This window comes from Rhincodon typus, chromosome 13 (assembly GCF_021869965.1).
Source record: "Rhincodon typus isolate 14 chromosome 13, sRhiTyp1.1, whole genome shotgun sequence".
Lineage (NCBI taxonomy): Eukaryota > Metazoa > Chordata > Chondrichthyes > Orectolobiformes > Rhincodontidae > Rhincodon > Rhincodon typus.
This window is the reverse complement of record NC_063344.1, coordinates 22,848,624-22,876,456: the sequence shown is the minus strand read 5'-3', so window position 1 is coordinate 22,876,456 and position 27,833 is coordinate 22,848,624. Positions and strand designations below refer to the sequence as shown.

At 41.2% G+C, this 27,833-nt stretch overlaps 1 protein-coding gene across 1 annotated transcript in view; it reads left to right on the top strand.

Moving 5' to 3' along the window:
• The first annotated feature begins 12,770 nt into the window (after positions 1-12,770).
• The window catches only part of LOC109933236 (multiple epidermal growth factor-like domains protein 6), a 271,265-nt gene continuing 256,202 nt past the window's right edge, over positions 12,771-27,833 (top strand). The window contains exon 1 of the mRNA XM_048604631.1: positions 12,771-12,850. Within this exon, the coding sequence (XP_048460588.1) occupies positions 12,771-12,850 (80 nt within the window). The remainder of the gene's footprint in view (positions 12,851-27,833) is intronic.

Sequence of the window (27,833 nt, the reverse complement as noted above, 5' to 3'; positions counted from 1 at the left end):
GCTCCGCTCAGACCTCCAGCCCGGTAGCCATCCCCGCTCCGCTCGGACCTCCAGCCCACTGGCCGTTCCCACTCCGCTCAGACCTCCAGCCAGGTAGGCATCCCCGCTCTGCTCGGACCTCCAGCCCAGTAGCCATCCCCTCTCCACTCAAAGTCCACTGCACAACCCCACTCTGCTCCATGCTTCCAGCCTCTCTACAATGGGGAAAAGACCAAAAAGGGAAAAAGGAGAAAAGAAGAGAAGAAAATGGGAAATAAACAGAAGGAACAGAGGAACACCAATTGGAGCGTTCTACTCTGAAACCATCTTGGTGAAATTATTCTCCACTGGCAGAATCGTGCAGGCAGTAGATGTCTGTAGCTTCGTATTCACAGCCTGAGCTACTTAACAAAGAAGGCGCAGTCGATGGTGCACCTCCTTCACCAATCAGAATGGTTAGGAAGTTCAGAGATGCTTTCAAATTTGGTGGTGTTGTAAAAATATGAGGAAAGCCTAAAGGAAGATGCAGTTAGGTAAGTTAGATGGGCTGAACAATTGCAAATGAAATTTAATCTTGAAAAGCGTGAGGTGATACATTTTGGGAGGATTAACAAGGCAACAGGGTACATGATGAATGGTGGTACCCTAAGACATACACAGCATTACAGGGACTGTAGTGTATATGTCCACAAATCCTTGAAGACAGGAGAACAAGTAGATAAAATGATTACCAACGCCAATGGGATACGTGCCTTTATTAGCCAAAGCAATGAATACAAGAGCAAAGAGGTTATGATTCAACTGTATATAATGTTAGAAAGGCCACTATTTGAGTATTGTGCACAATTCTGGTCATCACACTGTAGGAAGAACATGATTGTACAGCAGAGTCCGTTGAACAGATTCATCAGGATGTTGCCTGGGCTGGGACAATTCAACTTTGAAGGAAATAGATAGGCTGGGGTTGTTTTCCTTCGAACAGGGAAGACTCAGGAAGGATCTAATTTAGATGATATTGGGGACCTCTAGAGGAGTTCAAGATAATTGTGTAAGGTGCACTTAAACTCTTCGTGAGACATTCAGTTTTGGGACTGATACCAATTTGTCAGCTTAGTCCCTGGTGAAAGCACTTCTTTGTGAAGAATTACTTCTAATTCAAGTTTTGCTTTTTCCTGAAGTTAGCACGGGAGCTTTCTAGATTTAAGTAGGCAAATTGTCTTAGGCTTGTTGCCTTTAGCTTCTGCAGACCTCTGAACAAATATGAAAATTCAGTTCTGAATCCATTTCACTTTTTGTTTCCTGGCTATTCACTGCACAAAGCTTGAAAATAAATTTTAGATGTGTACATGCTTTTCTGCTCACTAAAGAACATTCTTGATTTTGAATCATGTGTAAAGTCTCCATGATTGCTTTGTCATTATCCTGCAGAATCACAAGTCAACTGACCTCTCACTTTGAGATGACTGCCTACTGGTCTGTGGAGTTGAAAGAGAAAAGAGACAATATGCGCAATAGGAGGGACGGAAAGGGAAAAGAAGATAGAGAGTGTAATAGTAATCACAAAGTACATATTAACAGTTCGAGATATGATATGATACGATTGGTTAATATAGTTCCATATATTAATTTGAATAATATTCCATAATATAGTCATGTATACTAACTCAGAATGTGAACTATACAAATATGATTGGATGAAGATATGCTGAGTAAATGCTTAACCTGTGATGGGAAGCTTTTTGTCTGTAAAACAGTTTAAAACCTTTGTGCTTGCAATAGAATTTGAGCTGTATGCCATTTTCTTGACAGCTACATCTCCTATGTATGCATGAATAAAAGGTTAAACAAAGAAGCCTAAGTATCATCTGGTCTAATACAAGTTAAAGGGTTAAAATCATCCTTTCAGAGCAAAATGATGAAATGCTGAAGTGATTCTCGATTCAGCAAGTTTACACTCTTTGAGAAGACAGATACACCTGTTCCAGTGTCAAGTTTAAAATTCATTTCGTACTCACTTCCTTTTATAATAGCATTCCAATTCTTTCTTTTGATACTTTTATTTTTCCTAAGAAAGTTACCTCACTACTGTATGGATCTTCAATCTCCTGGGATATTGTTCATTTTCGTAGGCTTAATCCTCCATTTTGGCATTAACATCTTCTTACTATGACAGACCATTTTAAAATGTCCAGTGTTTCCATAGGAATATGGCTCTATATTTGTAGCAGGATAATCTTTGTGCTCGTGGACTACAGCAAGATTACTGCATGATAGTATCTGATGCATTTTATCACATTTCCCTAACTTAGACTTTGGTTTCCTTTCAGCTTTGTGGGCAACATGTTGTACTGTCTTTATTTTTTTTTCCATAATAACTCTCTAGCACCTTAAATAAAGGGTCTTGTTAATTGCACTGCAACACTGGAGTGTAAGAATCTGAAAGGGTTTCTTCCAGATCTTTGATAACCATCCAATTTCTAATCAAATCATCTTCTTATGTCCAGGCAATATAAGTAATTCATAAGTGAAACTATTCTCTCAAAATCAAGCATGCTCTTTACTGAGCAGAAAAGGTACCAACTGCATGTTTAGAGAACTCACCTGATCCTTATTTAAGTTTTCTGCTAACACAGTGTTGAACTGAATTGAATTGAATTGGCTTTATTGTCACATATACTTGAATGAGTACAGTGAGTAGTTTACAAGTCAGCACTTACTGTGCCATCTTAGGTACAAAATATCTAGGTACAGATACTTAAGTATTTGGTATAAAATAGAAAAAATAATAAAAAGTCTAGCATAGGAATAAGAATAAAAAATTTAAACAGTACACAATTTACAGTCCTTCCACCCGAGTCCGTGCCAGCACCTAGCCTCCAGACAGCACTGGGCCAAGTCTCCAGACCACTGCAGGCTTCGAAACTCAAGGCCTTGCCTCCAGTCTGCAAAGTGACCTTGCCTCCTCACGATGGCCTCCGGTCCCTCACCTCCAGTCTGCAAGGGAGTGATGTTTGAGTGGTTAAGATGGTGGATTAGGAAATCCATTGGGCTTATTCCCAAGGGGAAGGTGATGGCCTAGTTGTTTACTGCTGACTTGTCAATCCTTACATCTAGGGGCCTGTGTTTGATTCTGATTTCAATTTCACTTATGGGGCCCACTTGTGGTGCACTGGTAGTGTCCATTGCCCAGACCAGGAGGCCAAGGTTCAAGTCCCACCTACTCCAGAAGTTTGTAATAACATCTCTAAACTGGTTGATTAGAAAAATGGGTTGATTTAAAAAAAACCACATAAGTGTTCCTACATCAAATGCACTGATTCTGTCACTTCTCAGTTTGCCTTAGATCTTCCACCCTCTCAAAAGATTCTCTCAAAAAGTTCAGTGAGTCTTTTCTGGCTTCCCTTCATTGGAACTTTGCTTCCTTACAGTTTCTCTTGTTCCCAGTCCCTGTGCTGCCACTTGTTTCTCAGCTGCTGGGCTGATTCTTGTAATGATTTCCCCACTGCTCTGACCTACTGATGAGACTGTCTTCAAAGTTTCTCTTGTTATATCTTGCTGCGGGGTCTCTCGCCATCTGTAACTGTGGTAGCAGTCTTGGAGGAGATTGGAGCACCCCTTTGTTTAAGAGATGTTGCTGGAGTCTAAGGTCTCTGTACATTCAACATTCTATGAGCTGTTTACATTCTTAGACAAATCACTGAGGTCTACTGCAGCATCTCTCTTGAGAGTCTCTCATCATGTGAGCTCTTACATCACCACTGATGTGGGTTTATCACTTACATTTTGGAGTATTAAACTTTCACTCTGGATTGAGGACTGGCTTCCTACCCTGATGAATATGGTCTGTGCCAGCAATAGAATTATAAAACCAACATATTGTTTGGTGTTGATATTTTCACCTTTTAGCCACCTCTTTTTCTGTTCCTGTTGCGTTCTGAAAATTGAACCCAACTGCTGGAATAAGCATGATGAGCTGAGGTTTCTCCTTCTGTGCTGTACTGTTCCATGATACCACATTTTGGTTCCTTGTTAGTTTGCTATATGCTCCATTTCCTTCCATACTACTGTCTGTGACCAGACTTCAGCCATTATAACTCTGCAAACTGAAATTTAACTTCTTAAACCACTCAACATCAGTGAATTTATTTATTAATCAGTGTTATGCTCTGCTGAATGTGACAGGAGAGATTAATTTCTACGGTTGTATTTTATGAACACACATGAACTAATTCTTAATCATTCAAAACAAGACATCACAGTAAGTACACCGAAGACTGAAATGGATTTGGCAGATCACAGAGACTGGAAGACGGCAGATTCAGAAAATTTGCCTGTTTTGGAAGAAGATGATTTTGTTTTGACTGTAACTTAATTACATCCTTTGAAAAAAAAATTCTTCTGTTTCTTTAAATTGTGTTTTTAGAGTGCGGTTATTCCTATTCACAGTGTGGCTCACAATCAGGAATCTTTTAAAAAAGGGAATCAGAACTCCTTTTCAAAATAAAAGACAGCTGGAAAGAATTACCACTAACTTTATATTTGTATAGGTTTCCTTCTATAATTTTATTAAACGGAAAAAGGTAATGACATCATAGCGGAAACTCAATGAAAAGTGTAAGTGAGCTATGAAAACATGAGCTGATATTCAACGCTGAACTGAAGTTGTGGCCTTTAATGCTAGTAAAAGTTCAGTACAGTACAAAGTTATATTCTAAGAGTGGTGCATATATTGTTAGGTTATGATAATCCAGCAGCAACATTTAAATGTCAATTGATGAATGGACTCTTATTTGAATGATCTCAATCCTATTTTTAATTCCTTTACCTCCTTCACATTATTGAGTGCAACATAATGGCAGATTCCTTACATCTTTTGAGGGTTGCGTGATTGATCTGTGCACGCATGCATATAAAGTTAGAAATTTATGCAAATAAATCTGTCTCATTCAGGAGAACTTTTTTTCCAAAGGTGTCATCATAAGAAGTAAACGTTAAAAATATTCATGGAGCAGATTTGGAAAAGAAAACTGAAAGTTATACATACCAAAGATAAAGAGAACCTGCATTTTTCATGGTCCAGTTGCCCCAATTCTATGGTCATGTTTGAAGAAGGCAGTAGGGTTTAACAGGGTAATTTTCTGGTGAAAAAGGGATAGGAATGATTAAATTCTAATAACTTCTGGTGACAGCTAAGTAGGTTTTGTGGGTTTTGAAGAAGGATCACTGGATTCGAAACGTTAACTCTGATTTCTTTCCTCAGATGTTGCCAGACCTGCTGAGCTTTTCCGGCAATTTCTGTTTTTGTGTGTGGATTATTGGGGAATTCTGAGGGAAGAAAGCTTGTGGGAATGGCTTCCTCACCAAATTTTGACTTGCAAATGAAACAAAGTTTCTTCTACAGAAGAGAATGAAGATTTAAATCTTTCTTTTTAATTCCATTAAGGGATGAATTTTGTATTCTTTATTTGAACTAATTGTAAAGATCCATTCCTGCGCTGAAAACAAAAGAATGCTGGAGATCACAGCGGATCAGGCAGCATCCATGGAGAGAAAGCAGGCTAACATTTCAAAACTAGACAACTCTTCATCAGAGCTGCTCTGATGAAGATCATCTATACTCGAATCTGCAGTAATCTCCTGATTCCTGTACTCCCTAAGTCCATCAAGCAAAGCAAAAATCATTTTGTGTGCTTCATTAGTAGCCTTCCTAAAGTCCATATAAAAAAAAATTATGCTCTTAAATGGCTGGTACAATTGGATGCAGCAAAGGAAAACAGATGTCCTATTTTGCCAATGCAAGCAATCTCCTATCATTTTCAAATAGAGAGGGGCGTTGCTCAACCTTCTATGGACCTTGGTGAATCAACAAGGAGGCAAAATGTTTCCCTTTACTCTTGTTTTACAATGACTCATCACAGTAAATGAGGCTGCAAAGTTTAAATGTGTAGTTTGTGTGAACTCCTTACAAAATTACAAAAAAGGGAAATGACAGTTACGGGCTCCATATTATTCTAGGAGAACAGTGAAAAGAAAAGCTCCCTTCTGGCAATGTGATACTATGTTAGACCAAATAAAATATTGAAGAAGTTTAATTTATGTCTGCAGGATAAATTCTAATTATGGTGATTCTACTTAAGAAATATATGGCATATGTGCTGCAGGTAAATTTATCCTTATGGAAGGAAAGTGAGGAAGAGAAGGTTAAACTCTACCTAGATATGTCAGGTATTGCATTAGTGTTTGTATTAGTGAATTCATTAAGACTGGCAAATTGTTGGAATGAAATAAACATAAAAGTAACTTCTGTTGATTTACTTAGCATCAAGCGAAAACTCTATAACGTGGTGATAAAAACAAACTATGAAAGGTGCTTTTCTAAACAAAAGAATGTCCCCAGAATTGTCTGGCTGAATGAATGTCAACTTTGCAGGGACTAGGGATGAAATATTTACTACTTCTGCTCTGTCTTGATACACTTAGTGGATTTATTCATTGAGCCATAGTAGTGTTGGCTGGGGAAGGAATGTAGAATGCTGTTAACCATCCTGCTGCTTGATTTGAATAAGGTAGCTTATAAGTTATGGGTCAACTCCCCAACACCAGCCTTTGACAGATGATAGTAGTGTGCACAGAACTTACAAAACACATCACTGTGAGAACAAAGCAGGAAAACAACTTGTGTAAAATAAGTCTCCGAAAGGGAATATAAATTCCTGACCAGGAAGGAAGGGCTGAATGGCCTGTCCATCTGCTAAATGTTCTATTTTTCTGCAATATGGAGCACCAAAACATATTTTCAGATTTGTAGGTGAAAGCATTGACTATAACATCAATTTGGAATGAACAACAGCCAGATGTGGTAGAGTCAATTTACACATCAGGATCAGGATAATGTTACATTGGCATCAAGCATGGTCAGCATAACATAGTTACATCAGTACTTGTCTTGAATTATGTTGTCCTGTGAATTTATTTTTCAGTTATCCACTCCAGCTCTAGATATGTGGCAAATTTTGAAATGGTATGATATACAATCATAACACACTAGGTTCATCAAAATGGTCATGTGTGGGAAGTCACTATTAACTGGCAGATTGTAATGATGATTTTGACAGTGGAAATGAGGAAACTCGACAGGATGTTGACCAATATTGGAGAAAACTGGAAAATGCTAATTGCTGCAACGCAAACCTGTGTTTACTTGTAAGCCTCGTGGGAGTATCCTGTTTGTTGTAGAAGGGGGAAAGGAAATAGATAAGCTCCCACTCATCCCTTTTGGTTTTCAGTTTTGTATGAGTTTTATCAATAACTTGCTTTGATATAGGACATTTAGTATCGTAAAATGCCATTTGGCTCTTCACAGGAGTATTATCAAACAAACTGTGACACATAAGGAAGTATATAGGGCAGAAAATGAAAGGTTAGGCAAAGAAGGAAGCTTTAAGGAGCATTCAATGGATGAAAGATGAGGATGCAATAAAGGGTAGGGTGTGATCCTAGGGCTTAAAACCTAATCAGTTGAAGTCATAGCTGCCAATAACAGAGTAATGAGGATCAGAGCTATGCAAAAAACCAGGGCTGGAGGAGTGAAGGGTATAGAGCTGGAGGCTGTTGCAGAGATAGGGAGGAGAGAGGCAAACGGAGGGATTTGTAGTCCCAATGTCATGCCAACTTCTCAAAGGGAAACCATATTAAAGTGAACTGCCTATTTCAAAACTGTCAGGTCTGCTTCAAGACAGCACTCAGATTGCCTTGAGTGCATATTTATTTATTTACCCTTTGGGCAAAAGTAGGTAACATCGGCACTACTTTTTGCTCTATCGATCTACCAGAATTAAGACATTATCAAAATGGAGAGCACATGACTCTTAGTGTGAATTGAAAGTTAATTTTTCCCTAAGCCAGGAGGCCTGAGTTCAAGTACCACCTGCCTTACAGATGCGTTACAACACATCTGAACAGCTTGATTTAAAATAAAATCTCCTCAGTTGGTCTGGCCTACATGTGTCTTCAGACCCAGAGTAATGTGATTGACTCTTAAGAGGGCCAGAGGGGCTGTATTCAAGTTCCCTCCTGGCCTGGAGGTTGGTCATAACATGACTGAACAGGTTGGTTACAGATGATTTGAGGATTTTGTGCCACAGTGGTAGTGTCCCTATCTCTGGGCCTGAAGCTCCAGGTTCAAATCCTATCTCAGGCCATGGTGGTATTTCATAATAAAAGCAGAACGCTGCAGATGCCAGAAATCGAAAACAAGCACAGAAAATGCTTGAGAAACATTGCAGATCTGGCAGCACCTGTGGATGCACAGAGTTAGCATTGAGCCTGATATGAAGAACTGTCATACTGGACTCAATGTTAACTCTGTTTCTCTCTCCACAGATGCTGCCAGACTGGCTTAGTTTCTCCAACGTCTTCTGCGTTTGTTTCGATGTGTATCAAACTGTGTCCGAATAGATTGATTTCAAAATGACACTCTAGGTGACAGGTGAGGGTGCAGCTGGTGGGCACACAGCAGGAAGCTACCAAGACGAAGAGATACACTGAACAACTCATTTAAAATGTGCGGCATAAAGCTCAGCTGTGTAACTAATGAGACAGATTTGCAAGAACTGACAAGCTGGTATATTTCAACTTTGACAGATAGTCTTTCCGACAGGGGTATCTGGCTGCTAGCATCACTTGGGCAACAAAGGTTGACAGAGAAAGTCTGGAGGAATGAACAAGCATCAGACAAGAGAATGGAAAAGGGAACTGCCTATTCTGACATTGGACAGAGTAGTGAGGAGGAACTTAATCTGAGGCATTCTCCTGTTCGGTAGAGTCCAGAGAAGCACAGCTTGAAGCTGCGAAGGATAATAAGGCAGTACCCAAGAGATGGCATTTATCACCCAAAAGTCAGCTACCTTCAAATGACAGAATACCAGTAATATAGAAGACCATGTCTCATCCAGGCAGAGGGTCTTGGGCATTTGTGCTTTGATGTTAAATGATCAGACATGGATAACAAAAGGTGCTCCAACCAAAACTATCTCCTAACACAGATCTGTATTGAATGTACCACTCGTGGTACCTTCCAGTAAATTCCAGCCAGGGTGTTATATTATGGTCACTTACTCTATGCTGCATAACATGACCTTACAATTGACTGGAGATTGATGAAGAAGAGGACCTGCACTGCCACTCTACCTCAGAGGATGACATGACCAGGAGGAAGATGAAGAATATGACACTGTAGCGGACCCTGGTGCCCATGCAATGGAAAGAGATTTCTGAGACTCTTAGACTTCGTGGTATCAGCAGATTTCAAACTGAGTGAGAGTTACGTTTTGACAAGGTGGTTTTTGAAGCTGCTTTGCGTTCTGCTTCTTATGGTTTAAATGCAACCCATAGGTGCTGCCTACATAATATCAAAATGCCAATCCTTTAAATTTCAAAATTCTAACTATATTGAGCTAAAGTGTATTTCTTCAACATTTGTTTCCATGGATTACTCATCATTGTATTCCAAACACAGTGAAAAATATTTGAGAAATCCACTTTTAAAGGAGCCTCATCAGTAAGTAGCTATGTTTCAATCAGTTCTAAGAGTTTAAACAAAACTGTTACTATCACATAATCAGTTTTGCAGTGCTCCCCCATGGAATCAGCAGGTATAGAGTGGAACAGATGTACTAAAGCAACATAAATCAGTTCATTTTTGCTTTCCAAACATTGTAACATAGGAATGTATAGTACCAGAAAAGATTACTGCAGTTCTTCTGGCTGCTCCCCAAATCTGAAAGTGCTCTGTCTTTTACCTCTCAGTCATTTATTTTGCCAAAAAATCATATTTTTATCATCATTTACATGATGTACTTAAGTCAAAACTGTCTGATCATCTTCCTCTTATGATCTTAAACACATGTTTATTATCTAGTCACTTTTTACAAGGATGGGCACTTTATCTTTCCAAGCCTTAAATGCTTCATAGAATCTGGAATGAAAAAGGTAACTAGTGATCACGTTGATGCCAATATAAAGACACATATTTAAATTCCTATTACCTGACATTGGCTATGTTCACTCCACAATTTGTTGAACTTTTGCAGGGAGATGCTGCATCAACGTACATATTTTAATAAAAGCTTTAAACTGAGTGATGATGAATAATCTTGGAAGTACCAATAGATACTGAATATACAGTGAAAATCTAGCAGTGCTATGAATGCATGGTAATTATAGCATGAGAGACGATGCCATGAGATTTTCTATGTAAGTGAACTGGGATGTTTTGCTATGTCAAAGGAACCACAAAAATGTGAATTGTTGGAATAACCGAAAAAAAAAGAACAGGAAAGGAAAAACTGAGAACAACACATAAAATTACTTCAAATTTGTAGCACAAAACAAGTCATTCAGCCCAATAGCTCCATGATGTATTTATGTTTCACATGAGCTTTCTCCTATCCAATCATTTCAATGTGCAATAGGATCCCAGGAAGACTGGCTTCAGCTGCAATGAGAAAAGGATGGCATTGAGTACAGGAAACTTCTAGTGTATCAAAGAGGTTTTTGAGTTGAAAAAGGAACAATGATTTATACAGCCAACTATTCATTAAACAACTGCTCCTTACATAACCATAAATTACATGACCATCTTGTATGAATTAATATTAAATTAAAATTTTAATGTACATTTTAATCTCCTCTATCCTGCAAAGGTTATAATTAAGTTTTTACATTTGAAAGCCAAGTATGAAAAATATAAGTGGGATGTATGGCCAGTACTACTTTGCAGTCCTTTCTTATTGAGAGCTCTAGTTGCAACTGTTAATTTGGTTTGAATAATTCTGCTGAGGTTTTTCCCCTGCTTCAGCTGGGCCTTTTATGTATGTGATCTGTCAATATTCTCAAACAACAATTTTTAAAAAAATATGAAGAGGATACTGCAGGGAAGAAATCCAATTTGTGCCAGTTGCCAAACAGTTTCATCCTAACCCAAATCTGTTGGTTGGAGGCCTGAGTAAAATGTCACCCTGGGAGTGGCTGACTTTCAATTAAGCCATGAGTGAAGGGGATAGTAGGAACTGCAGATGCTGGAGAATCTGAGATAACAAGGTGTAAAGCTGGGTGAACACGGCAGGCCAAGCAGCATCAGAGGAGCAGGAAAGCTGACGTTTCGAGCCTAGACCCTTCTTCCCGAAACGTCAGCCTTCCTGCTCCTCTGATGCTGCTTGGCCTGCTGTGTTCATCCAGCTCTACACCTTGTTATCTTAAGCCATGAGTGAACTTGAGTTTGGGAAGTTGCAACCTGACTTGGGTCCACAACTTTAATTTAATGTGAGCAGGCAGAATAATGTTCAATTTATGGCAAGGTAATTACATAATGGCATTATTGCTGGACTAGTAATCCAGAGCCCTAGATATGAATCCCACAGTGGAAGATGGGAGGAATTTGAATTTTTAAAATAAGTGGAATTAAAGGTTTACTGATGGCCATGAAATCATTTTTGAGTGTCTCTCTTTAAGGGAAGGAAATTGGTTCCTCTTTACCTAGTTTTCATTGATGATGGCACAATTGCCAGTGCCCTTCATGTTTCTCAGATGCCTATGTAGTCCATGTATATCCAGGTTTGGGCTGACATGTAGCAAATAACGTTAATGCCATATAAGTGCCAGGCAATGACCATCTCCAGCAAGAGCATAAATAGCACCTGAACATTCAACAATATGCTGTCAATGAATCCCTCAATTAAAGGATCCTGACGGTTACAATTGTCCAGAACCTGTTCTGGACTAGCCGTGTAAATATTGTGGCTACAAGAGCATTCAGAAGCTAGGTGTCTTGCAAAACATAACTTTCCTCCTGGCTCCACAAAGCCTGTCACAAGGCACAAATCAGGAGTGTGATGGAATACTCCCCTTTTGCCTGGATGACTGCAGCCCTCCTCTGGGACCATGATATAAACAAGGTGCGCTTATGGAAAATTGCATTCATTACCTCATTTTGCAAGTCCTTTGTAGTGTCGTTTAATGCAACATAGATAAGTCTGTAAACAAAAACGGAAATTGCTGGAAGAGCTCAACAGGTCTGGGCATCTGTGGAGAGAAATCAGAGTTAACGTTTTGGGTTGAGTAACCCTTCCTCAGAACTAGTTAACTTAACTAGCTAGTTAAGACGATTGCAGAGGTGCGTCTCATTCATGTCTATGAACGTTTCTAAGTAAAATCTTGGTGGCTGCATGCAAATTAGATGCTGCAAAGCAATGAGCAGTGGAGCTTAAGCACAGGCAAAAAGATCCCCGTTGTGTGAATGTGTGCAGTAACCATGACTCCGGAGTGTCACATGTTACAAGAAGGGGGCTGCTTTGCGGAAGTGTGGTTTTGATGCTGGAGATTTGAAAGAGTTGGTGAGTGAGCCAGTGATCGGCCAGAACAGGTCCCACACACCACAGACTGAACACTGGAGTTAACAGTGAGGGTCCGAGACTGGGAAGTGACAAGGGCAGGCAGCATCAGAAAGGGAGGAGAAGGAGGAGGAAGAATCCCTGAGTAGGTTAGGGGACGTATTGGGGCGAGGGGTTAAAAGTTGAAGTCGTGAGAGGAATTATAAAGCGGAAAGATAAATGTAACGTCCAGAACAAGTATCGTCCGTTATTCAGAGGACATCATCCTCAAATACAGCCATTAATCTGCGTGCTAACGGGATGCAGCAGCTTGTAATCCATTCAGGCTGAAGGGCTTTGGGGGAGTATATCAGTCCTAAATAATCGCCTGTTCGAATCCCCCTCAGTCCCCAATCTTCAGCAATGGAACTCACTGTGGTAATTATCTGCCTCCACTTCTTTGCTATTAGGCAGGCAGTTTCGTTGGAACTTCAAGCAGACATGTGAGTATAAATTATCTTTCCATTTCTTAATCGTCTCCATGTAATCTGCAGCATGCAGCCCGCATTGAGAACACAGCCTGTTCATGTGTCAGTTACGTTCAGTGTTTGAATATCTGTTTCGGTCGTGAATGCCAAAAAGGCAGCAACATATTTACAATGTTTTAGTGGCGAGGTGATCCCTCCCACGCCGAAGGGAAAGCAGCTCAAGAGCAGAGGGATCAGACGGGGCAAGGGTTAAAACGGCCAGCCGCTGACTTCTGTTGTGGCTTTGTCCGTTTTGTAGTAGCAGCCGGAACTTTAACTGAGATTCCCGATCAGCCCTGAATGTAGAAATTCTCTGCTCACTAATCTCTCGGCCAGTCGTGTTCTCAGAGACCGAGTGATTAATACATGGACTAACCCCCTCTCTCGATGTAAGACCCGTGCAGGCAAATAGCGAGACTGCGAATGGTAAATAACTATAGTGTTCTGGAGAACTCTGCTCTGTGCACTAGGACACAGTCCCAGTGATATTGTACAGTGTGAACTAGGAGTTCTCTGAGAGTTGGGTTCGTCAATGACAGGCACCGTTACTGGGATTTTATTTTAGACATTTTGTATTCAGTAAGAAGGCAAACCACTGGAACTTTCTGTTTTTATCGCATTTTAAGTGACAGGATGTGTTGCTGCACAATAGATGCGGGTCCGGCTTTATTTCCTAGAGTTGGGATTCACTTAGTGGCTCAGAAAGCTGTATCGCTAAAATGTGGTCATTTGCGGAGATCTCCAAACCCTATTTGACAATTGCCTGTATATCTTAACGTTCAGGCTCCAGCGCGACATGATCGACAACCAACACAAGAACTTTTTTGAATCTGTCTGTAGGGGTCAGTGTGAACCACGGCTGGAGTTGTGCTTGCTATACGAACCTATGAATTTTACATTCAGACCAGTTTGCATCAGTCCCAGGGCTATGAGGAAGCCTGTGAGGCATCCTTTATTCTGGATGGGCTATTTCCAGTTGATCTTCAATACGCTAGGTTTTTTTTTGCATTAAAAGTAGGCGATACAATGCAAACAAAATTAAAATAAGAATGTAATCCTAAAAAAATCAGAAATTACAACTGGAGAACATTAAATAAATTAGGAGAAGTAGATGATAACCGTTTTGTGGTTTATTGAAGCGTCAGATTGAGTATGAGTGTGCTATTAATATTACAGACATGTATTCCGGGACAATATTAGGTACTTGGTAAATGGCCAAGGCGATTAGAAGCATTTATTTCACTCATCCAGAGAGACCCTACACCCCACTTACGCATCAAATTAGAACCATACAGTTATAGAGATGTACAGCACGGAAACAGAGCCCTTCGATCCAACTCGTTAGTGCCGACCAGATATCCTAAATATATCTAGTCCCATTTGCCAGCATTTGGCCCATATCCCTCTAAACCCTTCCCATTCATGTATCCATCTAGATATGCCTTTTTGAATGTTGTAATTGTACCAGCCTCCACCACTTCCTCTGGCAGCTCATTCTATACACGCACCATCCTCAGTGAAAAAGTTGCCTCCTTAGGTCTCTTTTAAGTCGTTCCCTCTCAGCTTAAACCTATAGCCTCCAGTTCTGGACTCTCCTCCACCCTGGGGAAAATACCGTGTCTATTACCCTATCCATGCCCCTCATGATTTTATAAACCTCTACAAGGTCACCCCTTGGCCTCTGATGCTCCAGGAAAAATAGCCCCAGCCTATTCCCTATAGCTCAAACCCTCCAACCCTGGCAACATGCTTGTAAATCATTTATGAACCCTTTCAAGTTTCACAACATCCTTCCTATAGCAGGAAGACCAGAATTACACACAACATAGGGCAACGTGGTGGCTCAGTGGTTAGCACTTCAGCCTCACAGTGCCAGGGACCCGGTTCAATTCCACCCTCGGGCGACTGTCTGTGTGGAGTTTGCACATTCTCCCCATGTCTACATGGGTTTCCTCCGGGTGCTCTGGTTTCCTCTCACAGCCCAAAGATGTTCAGTTAGGTGGAGTGGCTAAGCTAAATTGCCTGTAGTGTTCAGGGGTCTGTAGCTTAGGTGATTTATAGGGGGATGGGTCTGGGTGGGATGTTCCAATGTTCAGTGTGGACTTGTTGGGCTGAAGGGCCTGTTTCCACAGTGTAGGGGTTCTATGATTCACAGTATTCCAAAAGTGGCCTAACCAAGGTCCTGTACAACTGCAACATAACCTCTCAATCTCCTATACACAATGCATTGTCCAATAAAAAGGCAAGCATACCAAATGCCTTCTTCACTGTCTTATTTATCTGCAACTCCACTTTCAAGGAACTATAAACCTGCACCCCAGTGTCTTTGTTCAGCAACACTTGCCAGGACCTTACTATTAAGGGTATAATTTGCCTTTCCAAGATGCAGCACCTCCCATTTATCTAAATGAAACTCCATCTGCTGCCCATTGGCCCATCTGATCAAGATCCCATTGTACTCTGAAGTAACCTTCTTCACTGTTCACTACACCTCCAATTTTGGTGTCATCTGCAAATTTACTAACCATACCTCCCATGTTCAAATCCAAATCATTCACATAAATGACGAAAAGCAGTGGATCCAGTACCGATCCTTGTGGCACACTGCTGATCACAGGCCTCCCGTCTGAAAAACAACCCTCCACCACCACCATGTGTCTTCTACCTTCGAGCCAGTCCTGTATCCAAATGGCTACTTCTCTCTGATCAGTCCTTGCCTTTCCAAATATATGTAAATCCTGTTCCTCAGGATTCCTTTCAACAATTTGCCCACCACTGATGTCAGGCTCACCGGTCTATAGTTCCCTGGCTTTTCCTTACCACCGTTCTTAAATAGTGGCATCACGTTAGCCAACCTCCGGTATTCTGGCACCTCACCAGTAGCTATTGATGATACAAATATCTCAGGAAGGGGCCCAGCAATCACTCCCTAACTTCCGCAGAGTTCTACTGTACACCTGGTCAGGTCCTGGAGGTTTATCCACCTTTATGCATTTATTTTCAATTAATCCACAACAATGCTTATTTTCACTATGCTATCCAGGAGTTTATTTTATATTTATGCCTGCAGGAATTTCCTGATATCAGTCCTAACATTACACCCCTTCAGTTTGAATCAGTGTGCCTATAATCTACTCCTTCATTTAACGTGACATTCCAGATTAATTTTCTTGATTAGCTGTTCCAACTTCATCATCTCTGTCAGGTCGCCACTTTCCCCATGATTAGCTCTCTTTCCCAAGGTGTGTAGATCAACACATCTGCAGATTAACCCATTGCTGCTCAGTATTGATTTTACACATTAATGCTGAGCCTGTAAAATCTCAAACAAAAATGAAAATTGCTGGAAAAGCTCAACAGGTCTGGCAGCATCTGGGTGGAGAGAAATCAGAGTTAATGTTTAGGTTCAAGTTCTGTCTGTTCTGAGGAAGGGTCACTTGACCTGAAACGTTAACCTATGATTTCTCTTCACAGATGCTGCCAGATCTATTGAGCTTTTCCAGCAATTTCAGTTTTTGTTTCTGATTTACAGCATCCGCAGTTCTTTTGGTTTTTATTTGCCTCTAGATCTCGCTTTGCTGTACCTGTAGCCATTTCAGTGCCATTGTGTCTTTCTATTCAGTGTCAGTTGCTTTTCAATAAATGAGTAACATTTTACAACAATCTGTTTTAAATGTCATCAGCCATTACTCTGTACACTTGTTTGGCAAATAGAATTGCACAGAATTCACAGCGCGGGAACAGGTCATTCAGCCCAACAGATCTGTGCTTGTGTTTGTGCACCTCATCAGTCACTTCCAGGCCTACTTTCATTCATTAAGGGGTTGTGGGCATCGTTAGTTGGCCGGCATTTATTGCCCGTCTCTAGCTGCCTTCTTGAACAGTTACAGTCCATTTTGTGTAGGTGTGCCCCACATTACTGTTAGGGAGGAAATTCCAGAATTTTTACCCAGTGACACTGAAGGAGAAGCAATATAATTCCAAGTCAGGTTAGCAAGTGGCTTAGAGGGGAACTTATAGGTAATGATGTTCCCATGTATCTGCTGCCCGTGTCTTTCTAGATGTTAATGGTCTTGCGTTTGGAAGGTGCTGTCTAAGGAACGTTGGTGAATTTCTGCAATGCAAGTTGTAGATGGTACAGACTGCTGCTACTGAGCATTGGTGGAGGAAGAGTGAATGTTTGCAGATGTGGTGCCAATCAAGTGGGCTGCTTTGTCTTTGATGCCAAGGAGAGGGGACAACCTAGTGGTATTATCACTGGACTGTTAATCCCGAGACCCAGGTCATGTTCTGGGAATCCGGGTTCAAATCCCACTACAGAGGATGGTGAAGTTTGAATTCAATAAAATCTGGAATTAAAAGTCTAATGATGACTATGAATCCATTGCTGAGTTTTTTGGGGGGATGGGGGGGATCCCACCTGGTTCACTTGAGGGGAAACAGCCATCCTTACCTGGTCTGGCCTACATATGACCTCCAGACCCACAACAATGCTATTAACTCTTAACTGCCTCTGGGCAATTAGGGATGGACACATCTCATCCCATGCATGAATTTAAAAAAAAAGCTTGTGTTGTTGGAACTGCAATTATCCAGTATTCCCTCATACTCCTGACTTGTGTCTTGTAGATTATTGGACAGATTTTGAGGAGTCAGGAGGTGAGTTACCTGCAGGATTCTAGCCTCTGCCTTGCTGTTTATAGCCACAATATGTATATAGCTAGTTCAGCTCAATTTCTGTAGTATTAATGTTACCAGTTGTTAGCACAAGTCTGGATGTTGTTCAGGATTTGCTGCATTTGGACACAGACCTCTTCCATATCTGAGGAATTGTAAATTGTAGTGAAAATTCTGCAGTCATCAACGAACCCCACTCCTTACCTTATGATGCAACTTCATCCCATCGTACCAGCGTGTCTTTCAATTCCACTCTCCCTCAAAATGAAAATATGATGTTCATCTCAGCAATACTTTGTGTTTGCAGATGCCATAGTCTAACTATCCTCTGGGTGAAAAAGATATTCCTGTATTCTTCATACATACCTAATCCGACAGCTCAGAAAACAGTCCATTTACACTGCAGGTGATTTTAAGATTCACCGAGGGATGCAGTACTGCCAGAGGCATCATCTTTTGATAAGCCTGCAGTTTCAGAGCTGTCTAATTTAATCCCACTGCCTCTATCATCTGCAAATTTGTTGACTTTGAATTAAGGTTCCAAGTAGTGGTAAATTGGAAACAGTGCATATGACGCTGGAACCTCACACATTCTGTGTTAGTGCACAGCGGTGATAATGTGAATCCATTGCCAAGATTGATTGGAGTCTAAATTAGCAACTGGGAAACCCACAAAGCCCTTTGCAAGAGCTTCAGTTTGACATCCTATGAAATGCAACTGCTTTTCTTTTGATTCGTCTGAGCAATATTTAAACCAATTGTACTGTACGACGCACTTTATGTTGAGAAAAATGTGAAATAAGATATGAAATAACTTTTCTATTATTGATTGGTGGAAGATAAGTGAGTAATATATTCCAAACCCATTTTAGTTTGCAAAATTAACATTTGATTTTGACAAGTGCATGATCCATCAGTTAATGTCTCTGTGTGACCTTGAGTCTCAGCTTTTTCATTGTCCATCTATTTAAGATATTAGTTTTCACAGCAAATAAAAAATCTAAAGAAATTATTCAACTTAGTTACAGTTTCTTTGTTCTGTACCAAATATTTTGGCAGCAGAGCTGGATAAATTTAAAGATTCTGCTTCAATAAGGTTCTCAATTTAAGATGTTTTTCATGAGAACCTGAATAATGATACAGCCTTTAAAGAACTTCCTATGAATTTTACTTTAACACTAACTTGCATTTATATAATACCGTTAATGAAGTAAGACACCTTCAAAGTGGCTTTCTGAAGGAAAGTTGGACACAGTGATGTAAGGAGATGTTAGGATAGAGTATCAGAGGCATTACCCAAGAGCTAGATTTTAAAGAGCATCTTAAAGGAGGAAAGAGACCGCGAGAGGATTAGGGTGGGAGTGGTGGGGGAAACAATTCCAGAGATTAAGGAATGCTTCAGAGTACTGAGCATAAACAGAACTACAGCTGGCTAAAAAAACATTTACAATGCAGTTACGAAATGTAAAGACCCACTCTAAGCTGTCCCTACTGAGATCTTAGAAACTGCTGGTTTCCCTCAGTGCATCTGTGGGGTTTCTTTTTGCTGTTACTTCCTGCATTTTATGGTGAATTATAAATATGTTCTTAAAATTAGTTCAGGAAAGTTGAATTTTGTGTTTTGTTTTATTTCATAGTTTCTACCACTTTCACATATATACTTTTTCATATTAATACCAGTCTTGCAGTTTCATTCTCTACTATTTTGCTTGGAAGAGTGGGGCTAGCTACCTGCAAGAACTCGGATTTACCTTTACTGCCAATTGTAAAACATGTCTGGCATTTGACATGCACGTATTTACTGGTGCTGCAACCTGTGACCTTTTATGATTAAACAGAATCACAACAACGTAGAAGCAAGCTATTCAGCCCATCAAGTCCACACTGACCCTCTGAGGAGCATCCCACCTACAACCCTATCCTAACCCTGCATTTTCCATGACTAATTGACCTAACCTGTATATCTTTGGACTGTGGGAGGAAACTGGAGGAAACCCACACAGACACAGGGAGAATGTGCAAACTCTATACAAATATGTGCCCAAGAGTGGAATTGAACCTGAGTCCCTGGTGCTGTGAGCCAGTAGTGCTAACCACTAAGCCACTGTACTGCCCAAAATGTTTGAAAAGTTTTAAGTCAACCCTCATTCCAGTTTCTTGGGACTGTTTCTCAGATGAAACACTAAACTTAGGTTGACATTCAGAAATCTCATGGTGCCATTTTGAGAAAGAACAGGGTTGTTCTCTTGGTGCCCTGGGCAACTTTTATCCCTCAATCAATATGTAAAAAGCTGATTAATAATTTGACTGCAGTTGTAGGAATTTGTTGTACATTAGTCGGCTGCCATGTTTCTGCACTATAACAATAAAGCAATTTCAAAAGCATTCAGTTCACTATGAAATGGATTAGGAAGTCCTGAGGATGTGAAAGGCCCCACATAAATATTTGCCTTTCGTTTCTTTAGTTGGAACATTGCATTCATTAAAGGTGGCAGGTAACCAGACAGGCACCAGCCTTGCATACTTGCTTATGTAACCACGATGTAGGAAATTGGGCCTGGGTTCCAAAGGGGCAGGTAGAAGTCTCCTTCTGCTACCATTCGGCACGAAAGAGAGATTTTCTGAAGTCAGGTGTTGGTCGCTGCAATCTTTTGATCCATTCATGTTTTATCTCATCCAAGTAACCTCCTCAAAAGGCATGCTACCAACAGAGTTATCCAAGCCAGAGGAACAGGTGTAGGCCACTGAGTTCCTAAAGCATGCTCCCCATTCAGCAAGATCATGTGGCACATCTGTACCAGTTGAAAGCGGTGGACACTGCTGAGACAACAGGCAATCTCCAATGACAAGGATTTCAGGGTTAAAGGGATGATTACCTTGGAACTGGGGCCTCTGATGGGTCCAGTGAACAGCCAAGAAGAAATCTCCCTCTCCTGATAGTAGTCCATTCTGCTGCCAGGCTTCCTGCATGGCATGGGCCTCTCAACTGTGGGTAAAACACTAATGGGGTTGGAATCAGTCCCTTTAGTGGCCATTAATTGTTGCCTTTGGGGCTTAACAGGGCCAAGGGTATGTGAGTTGCCTTCTGCCTTCCTTATGCACCCCCGCCCAGTAAATTTCAGACAGATCAGGAATGGGCAAATTGATGAAGGGAAAGTCACTAACTGGATTTTACATGGCCCCTTGCTTCAAACCTCCTGGAGATTGAACATAGAATCCAGCTGTTTGTGTGTAGAAGTGTTTTCAAATTTCATTTGTGACAGAAAAATGGGACAGATATTTTAGTCCTTCCTTTGCATTACAAAACTCTCCTTCCAGGTGAGACAATCTTCTGGTCTGAAACACGAACTCTGTTTACCCTTCTACATGTAATGACCACCCTGCTGAGTATTACCAGGGGCTATTTCAGATGTCCATTATCTGTAGTATCTGGCTTTGTATTTGAATTATTTGTAAGTCTTTCAACTTTGCATGCTGTATTCACTGCTGACAATGCAGTTTCAGCTCTTCAATTCTGAGCTGAAGTTTCTCGAACAGCCAATACTTGCTGTAGACGTGGTCACACTGGCGTCTACCAGCTCCCACATACTACAGCTGCAACACATTGCCTGCCTAGCCATCTCTGTTCTATTTAGTTAATTAACTATGCTAAAAATTTAAAAGTTAATTTCATAACTGTATCAATTGATTAAAACCACTTGGCTAGTCAAAAGTGACATGGAGAAATATCCACCAATCACTTACATGTTTTCCTGCGGCATCATGCTTTGGCTCTGAAAGGTAGAAACAGTTTGAAGAGGATCTCTGCTGCTTTCTTTCTAATCTCCTGCTGCCACTACCCCTCTCACAAATTGCCACTGCTTTTTATCTTCTGTTGCTGTTGCTCTCTCACAGATGTCGGGGTGGCATGGTGGCTCAGTGGTTAGCACTATTTCCTCACAGCGCCAGAGACCCGGATTTGATTCCACCCTCTGGCGATTGTCTGTGTGGAGTTTGCACGTTCTCCCCGTGTCTGCTTGGGTTTCTGCCGGGTGCTCTCGTTTTCTCCCACAGTCTAAACATGTGCAGGCTAGGTGGATTGGCCATGCTAAATTGCCCATAGTGTTCAGGGATGTGTAGATTAGGTGTGTTAGCCATGGGAAATGCAGGGTTACAGGGTAGTGGTATGGTCTGGGTGAGATGCTCTTCAGAGGGTTGGTGTGAATTTGTTGGGCCGAATGGCCTGTTTCCACACATTAGAGATTCTATGTCCCCTTTGCTCTTTATAAAACCTGCTGACACCTCTCCCTCATATTGTTTGAGAACTTGCTAATGCTCTCTCTAGCTCCTTAGGAAACTGTTGCCCTGCTCACTGTTGTGTTCTTTATGAAGCTGCTGTCTTCACTTTCTCTCCTGCATTGATTCAAAAGCACAGAGTCCTCCTGCCTCTTGGTCTTTGATTTGGATTAGGTGGCCTGTTCTAGTGCTGTAAATTCTATGCAATTCTGTGTAACATTGTCAACGTATTGTGGATCACTATAATACACCATGCCATAGAATACAAGAGTGCAGGGATTTTTGTCCAGTTTATGTTGATGCATTCACCATATGACACAGTTTGTACAATTTTTTAGAAACAGCTGCAGAAACATTTATTGTGGGTCTGTATGTACATACCATTGGTGGAGCAAAAAAAAAGTTACAAAGCAAAAAGGCATGGATTTGTGCTTTAGATTTTCTCAGTGATAGTTATAGGCCACCTGGAGCTAAGAGGATGTGAGATGTAATGAATGATTAGCAAATATGTTCCAAACATGGGAAGGAATGTGAACTATGGAGTGGAGTACTCTCACTGCTGTCCTTGTGGATCATAAAACAACTGGACAAAAAATGGCAACAGTATAGTCTTTGCAATCTTCTCTCTCTATGTGGATATGCATTTTCTGAACTGCCATCTGGGAATGCTTGCAAAACTTCCTACTTTGAAAATGATTGAGATTAATATCTCACTATTTCAGGACTCCATAACTGAAGGTATTTCAAAGACACTTTCTTTTAATGAGAAAACCATCTGACAGAAGGAGCTATTCTGTTGTGAGAACGGAGCAGAAACCCCCTGCATTTATGAAGTCCAGTGAAATATCAGGACTTGTGAGATGAGAGGCAGTATGCATGCATTTTTTTCCACTGTTGAAGCCATGCATTACATTCAGCGGTATGAAGTAGCTCTAAGAGTCAGAATTCTTCGATAGGTGGGACTGGTGTCCTTTAGTAACATATTGCTGCGATCTTGAAAAACAGTGCAGCTTCACTGTGCTTGATTGTACACATTGCTTCCTTTTTGTGTCCTCGTTCCAGTGTCAATAACACCAATCATGATTCTTTCTATCCCATTGTGGCCTGTTTTCCTCATGGAATCAGAAGCAAGAATTGTGGGAGGCACCGCTATTACTGGTGCTGCAGCTTGGGAGGTATCCCGGTGAGTGAGTAAGCAGCTCAGAGGACATGGGGTGAGCGCAGGGTTAGGGGTATCAGGTGTTAGCGTTAGGGACTGTCAGTGGGAACATGTTGCAGGCAGTAGTAGAGCTTGAGCCTTGGTGATTGGTGGGCCCAGTAGCAGAGATAAATAAGTGTGAGGTATTAGAGAGAAGATGATGACACTTTCCCTGACAGATTGGAGAAGGTCATTGACTTTCTTCCTGCTGTGCTGGGCATTCCTCCTGACATCTAAGACTGCTCGAACCTGGCTGGCAGCTTGATCCAGGCTGCTGTGGTGTAGGGGGAGAGAAAATCCAGCCTGTGCATTACTCTATCCATCAGGAGCTTGAGGACCCTCCCTGCAAAGTGGGCCACTGATTTCTCCCTATCTGCCACACTTGGTCCATAGCCTTGATAATTATGATACTTAAAGTGCTTATCCATGCACTTTCTAAAGGTTGTGTGGTTTCTCACCTCAAACTACCCTCCCAGGCAGTGCATTCCAGACATCCTCTGGGTGAAATTATTTTTTCCTCAAATCTCCTCTTAAACCTCCTAGCTTTCACTTTAATGTTATTCCCCCGTAATATTGACCCTTTGCCTAATGGGAACAGCTGCCTTCTATTCACCTTGCCCCACATAATCGTATACACCTCAGTTAGGTCCTCCCTCAACCATCCCTGCTCCAAAAACCTGCTTATCCACCCTTTCTTATTAGCTTCTATATTTATATAAAAATTAATTTAATTCTGGTTTATCAGAAGTCTTCAGCATTGCCACATTTCCCCAATGCACCTCAAGTAGCACCAAGGATCTGTCCATCTTTACTCCTAACTTTTCATCTGTAATATGCATGCAATGTTCAACGTATATAATTGCAACTTGATCCAGCAACATGCTTTTACCTCAGGGCTGTGGAGAATTGATCTTAATAAATGTAGATGGTGGAAATTTATTTATGCAAATGTGAGTTAAACTTCTTCACCACCATGGAAAATTTCAGTTCTATGAACTGAAATCATGTTCAACTTCTGCATAAGAATCAGAAATTTTCAAAGGGCAAAGAGCATAATAAATTTTGTTCAGATCCTGAATATATCTTTTTGTTATGTCATGGATAGCCAAACCAGTGATCTCAATTTCCTACCTCTGGGACTCACATATATGTTGCTGATCTAAGATCCCACAAAAAAAATGTCACAACCGTATACCATATTACAGGGGTCCAACTTTTTCTGCAGCCTCTTTACTGGACTGTAATCCTACATCATTGCTAATGGGAAGTGGAATCAAGTGGCTGCATGTTACTAGATTCGGAAAGCATTTAAGAGGGTAGATGTAGAGATGGTCTTTTCACCAATGAGGGAGAACAGAACTAGGGTTAATAAACACAAGAAAGTAACTTATACATCCACCAGGGTATTCAGGAGAAACATCTTTATCTAAAAAGTCATTTGAATGTAGACCTCATTGTGGCAGGTGATGTAAATAGTATAGGTGTATTTAAGGGGACACTAGATAATTATGAACGGGAGTTTAGTTGAAAATCTGTTGTTCAGCATCACAGAATCACAGTAGTATTATGGTGTCGATGGAGGCCAGTCAGCCTAAATTGTGCCTACACTGGCTTGTTAAGTGAGCATCATTACCGTGTGGCAATCTCCTGTTTCTTTTTCCCCGTACACATTCCCGTTATTGTTATCCAAATAATGATCCAATGCCTTCTTGAATGCCTCAGTTGAACTTGCCTCCACCATACCAATGCTCTGAGTGTTCCCCCACTTCATCCTTGCTCCTTTTTCAAATTACTTCAAATTAGGGATAAGAGTTAAGTTCAGGCTACATGCAAACATAGCAGCATATGAATTAAGAGAATAAGTAGGCCATTCAGCCCCTTGCACCTGCTTCTCCATTCAAGGTTCATGGTTGATCGGTTTGTTTCAAATTTCACATTCCCGTTAACCCCTGAGGATGTTTGATTCCCTTGACTAACAAAAATCTATCTAGCTCTGCCTTTAAAAAATGTAAAGACCCTGCCTCCACTGTGCACTGAGGCAGAGAGTTCCAAACTCTCTCAACCTGTTCAGAGAAATGACTTTATAGAGTCATGGAGTTATACAGCATGGAAACAGACTCTTCAGTCCAACTCATCCACGCTGACCGGGCATCCCAATTTGACCTAGTCTCATTTGCCAGCATTTGGTCCATATCCCTCTAAACCCTTCCTATTCATGTACTCATCCAAATGCCTTTTAAATATTGCAATTGTATTGGCCTCCACCACCTCCTCTGATAGCTTGTTCCATACACTCACTATCCTCGGTGTGAAAAAGTTGCCACTTTTACGTTTTTCCCTGCTCACCTTAAACCTATGCCCTCTAGATTTGGACTCCCCTACCCTAGGAAAAAGACTTGGGTATTCACCCTAACAATGATTTTATAAACCTCTGTAAGGGTCACCCCTCAGTTCCAGCACTCTGAAGGGAAAAAAGCCCCAGCCTATTCAGCCTGGCCCAAAGCTCAAATCCTCCAATCCCAGCCACATCCTTATACATCTTTTCTGAACCCTTTCAAGTTTAACAATGTTTTTCCAAAAGCAGGGGGACCAGGATCGAACGCAGTATTCTAAATGTGGCCTCACCAAAGTCCTGTACAGCATGACAACGCAACTCCTATACTCAATGCACTAACCAATGAAAGCAAGCCTTCTACACCACCCTGTCTACCTGTAACTCTACTTTCAAGGGGGGAATTTTGCACCTACACCCCTAGGTCTCTTTGTTCATAACATGCCTAAGGCCCTACCATTGACTATACAAGTCCTGCCCTTGTTTGCCAGACCAAAATGCAACTCCTCACATTTATCTAAGTTAAACTCTATCTGCCACTCTTTGGCCCATTGGCCCATTTGAACAAGGTCCCGTTGTAGTCAGAGATAACCTTCGTTGCTGTCCACTATGCCACCAATCTTGGTGTCATCTCCAAATTTACTAATCATACCTCATTTATTCACTTGAAAGTCATTTTGATAAATGACAAAAAGCAGTGGACCCAGCAATGATCTTTGCAGCATACTGCTGGTCACAGGCCTCCAGCCCAAAAAGCAACCCTCTACCACCACCTTCTGTCACCTACCTTCGAACCAATTTTGTAGCCAATTGACAAACTGCCCCTGGATTCCATGTGATCTAAGCTCAGTAATCAGTCTACCATGTGGAACCTTGCCAAAGTCCATATAGGGCAGAAGTCATACGACACGAGGTTGTAGTCCAACAGGTTTATTTGAAATCACAAGCTTTTGGAGCGAAAGCTATTTGACAATAACCTGGTGTCGTGTGACTTCTGATCTTGTCCACCCCATTCCAACACTGGCACCTGCACATCCTGAAGTCCGTATAGACAATATACACTGCTCTGCCTTCATCAATTTGCTTTGTCATCTCTTCAAAAACTCAATCAAGTTAGTGAGACATGATTTCCCATGCGCAAAGCCATGTTGACTATCCCTAAGCCTTTCCAAATACATGTAAATTCTGTCCCTCAGAATCTCCTCCAACAACTTACCTACCACTGATGTCAGGCTCATTGGTCTATTTTTCTCATTGTTATCCACAAAGGTTGACCCCTGACTTTAAAACAGTGCCTTCTAGCTCTGGACTCACCCACAAGAGAAAACAGAAATTTTGAATTAAGAATGAGTAGGCCATCCAGCCATTTGAGCCTGCTCCACTATTCAACATAATCATGGCTGATCATCCTACTCAGTACCATGTTCCCACATTGTCCCCATGCCCTTTGACCTCTTTAGCCCTAAGAATTATATCTAACATCTTGAAAACATTCAATGTTTTGTCCTCAACTACTTTCTGTGGCAGAAAAGTCCACAGGCTCACAACTCCCTGAGAAGAACTTCTCCTCATCTCAGTACTTATTGTTAGACTGTAACTCCTGGTTCTGGGCTCTCCAGTCTTCAGTGAACATCCTTCCTGTGTTTACCTTGTCTAATCCTGTTAGAAATTTATAGATATCTATGAGATCACCTTCATTCCTCTATACTCTAATGAATATAGCACTAACCAATCCAGTTTCTCTTCGTATGTCAATCCTGTCATCTCAGGAATCAGGCTAGTAAATCTTTGTTGCATTTCCATAACCAGACTATCCTTCCTCAGACAATGAGATCAGAACTGCACACAATAGTCCAGGTGTGGTTTTGCCAATGCCCCATACAATTGCAACAAGACGTCCCTGCTCCTGTATTCCAATCCTCTCACTATGATGGTAAACATACCATTTACCTTCTTCACTATCTGCTGTCCCTGCATGCCTACATTTAGCAGCAGGTACAGGAGGACCCCCAGGTCTTGTTGCATCTCCCCTTTTCCCAATCTATCAGCATTCAGATAATTTGTCTTCCTGTTTTTGCTGCCAAAGTGGATAAACTCCACATACTAGCATTTGTCCACATTAATATTTCACCTGCCATGCATTTGCCCACTCGTTCAACTTGTGCACAGGTAAACATGGAAGCATCCTTTCCACGTCTATCTTGTCAAACTGTTCAGGATCTTTTACATCTCAACCAAGTCAATCAGTCTTCAAGCTCCAGTGAAAGCAAGCCTATTCTGTCCAACCTTTCCTTATTAGACAGCCCGTCTAGTAAACCTCTTCTGAAGCACTTCCAAATCAGAAACCAAGGTGGTACTCAAGATAACAAGGTGTAGAGCTGGATGAACACAGCAGGCCAAGCAGCATCAGAGGAGCAGGAAGGCTGACCCGAAGGGTCCAGGCTCGAAACGTCAGCCTTCCTGCTCCTATGATGCTG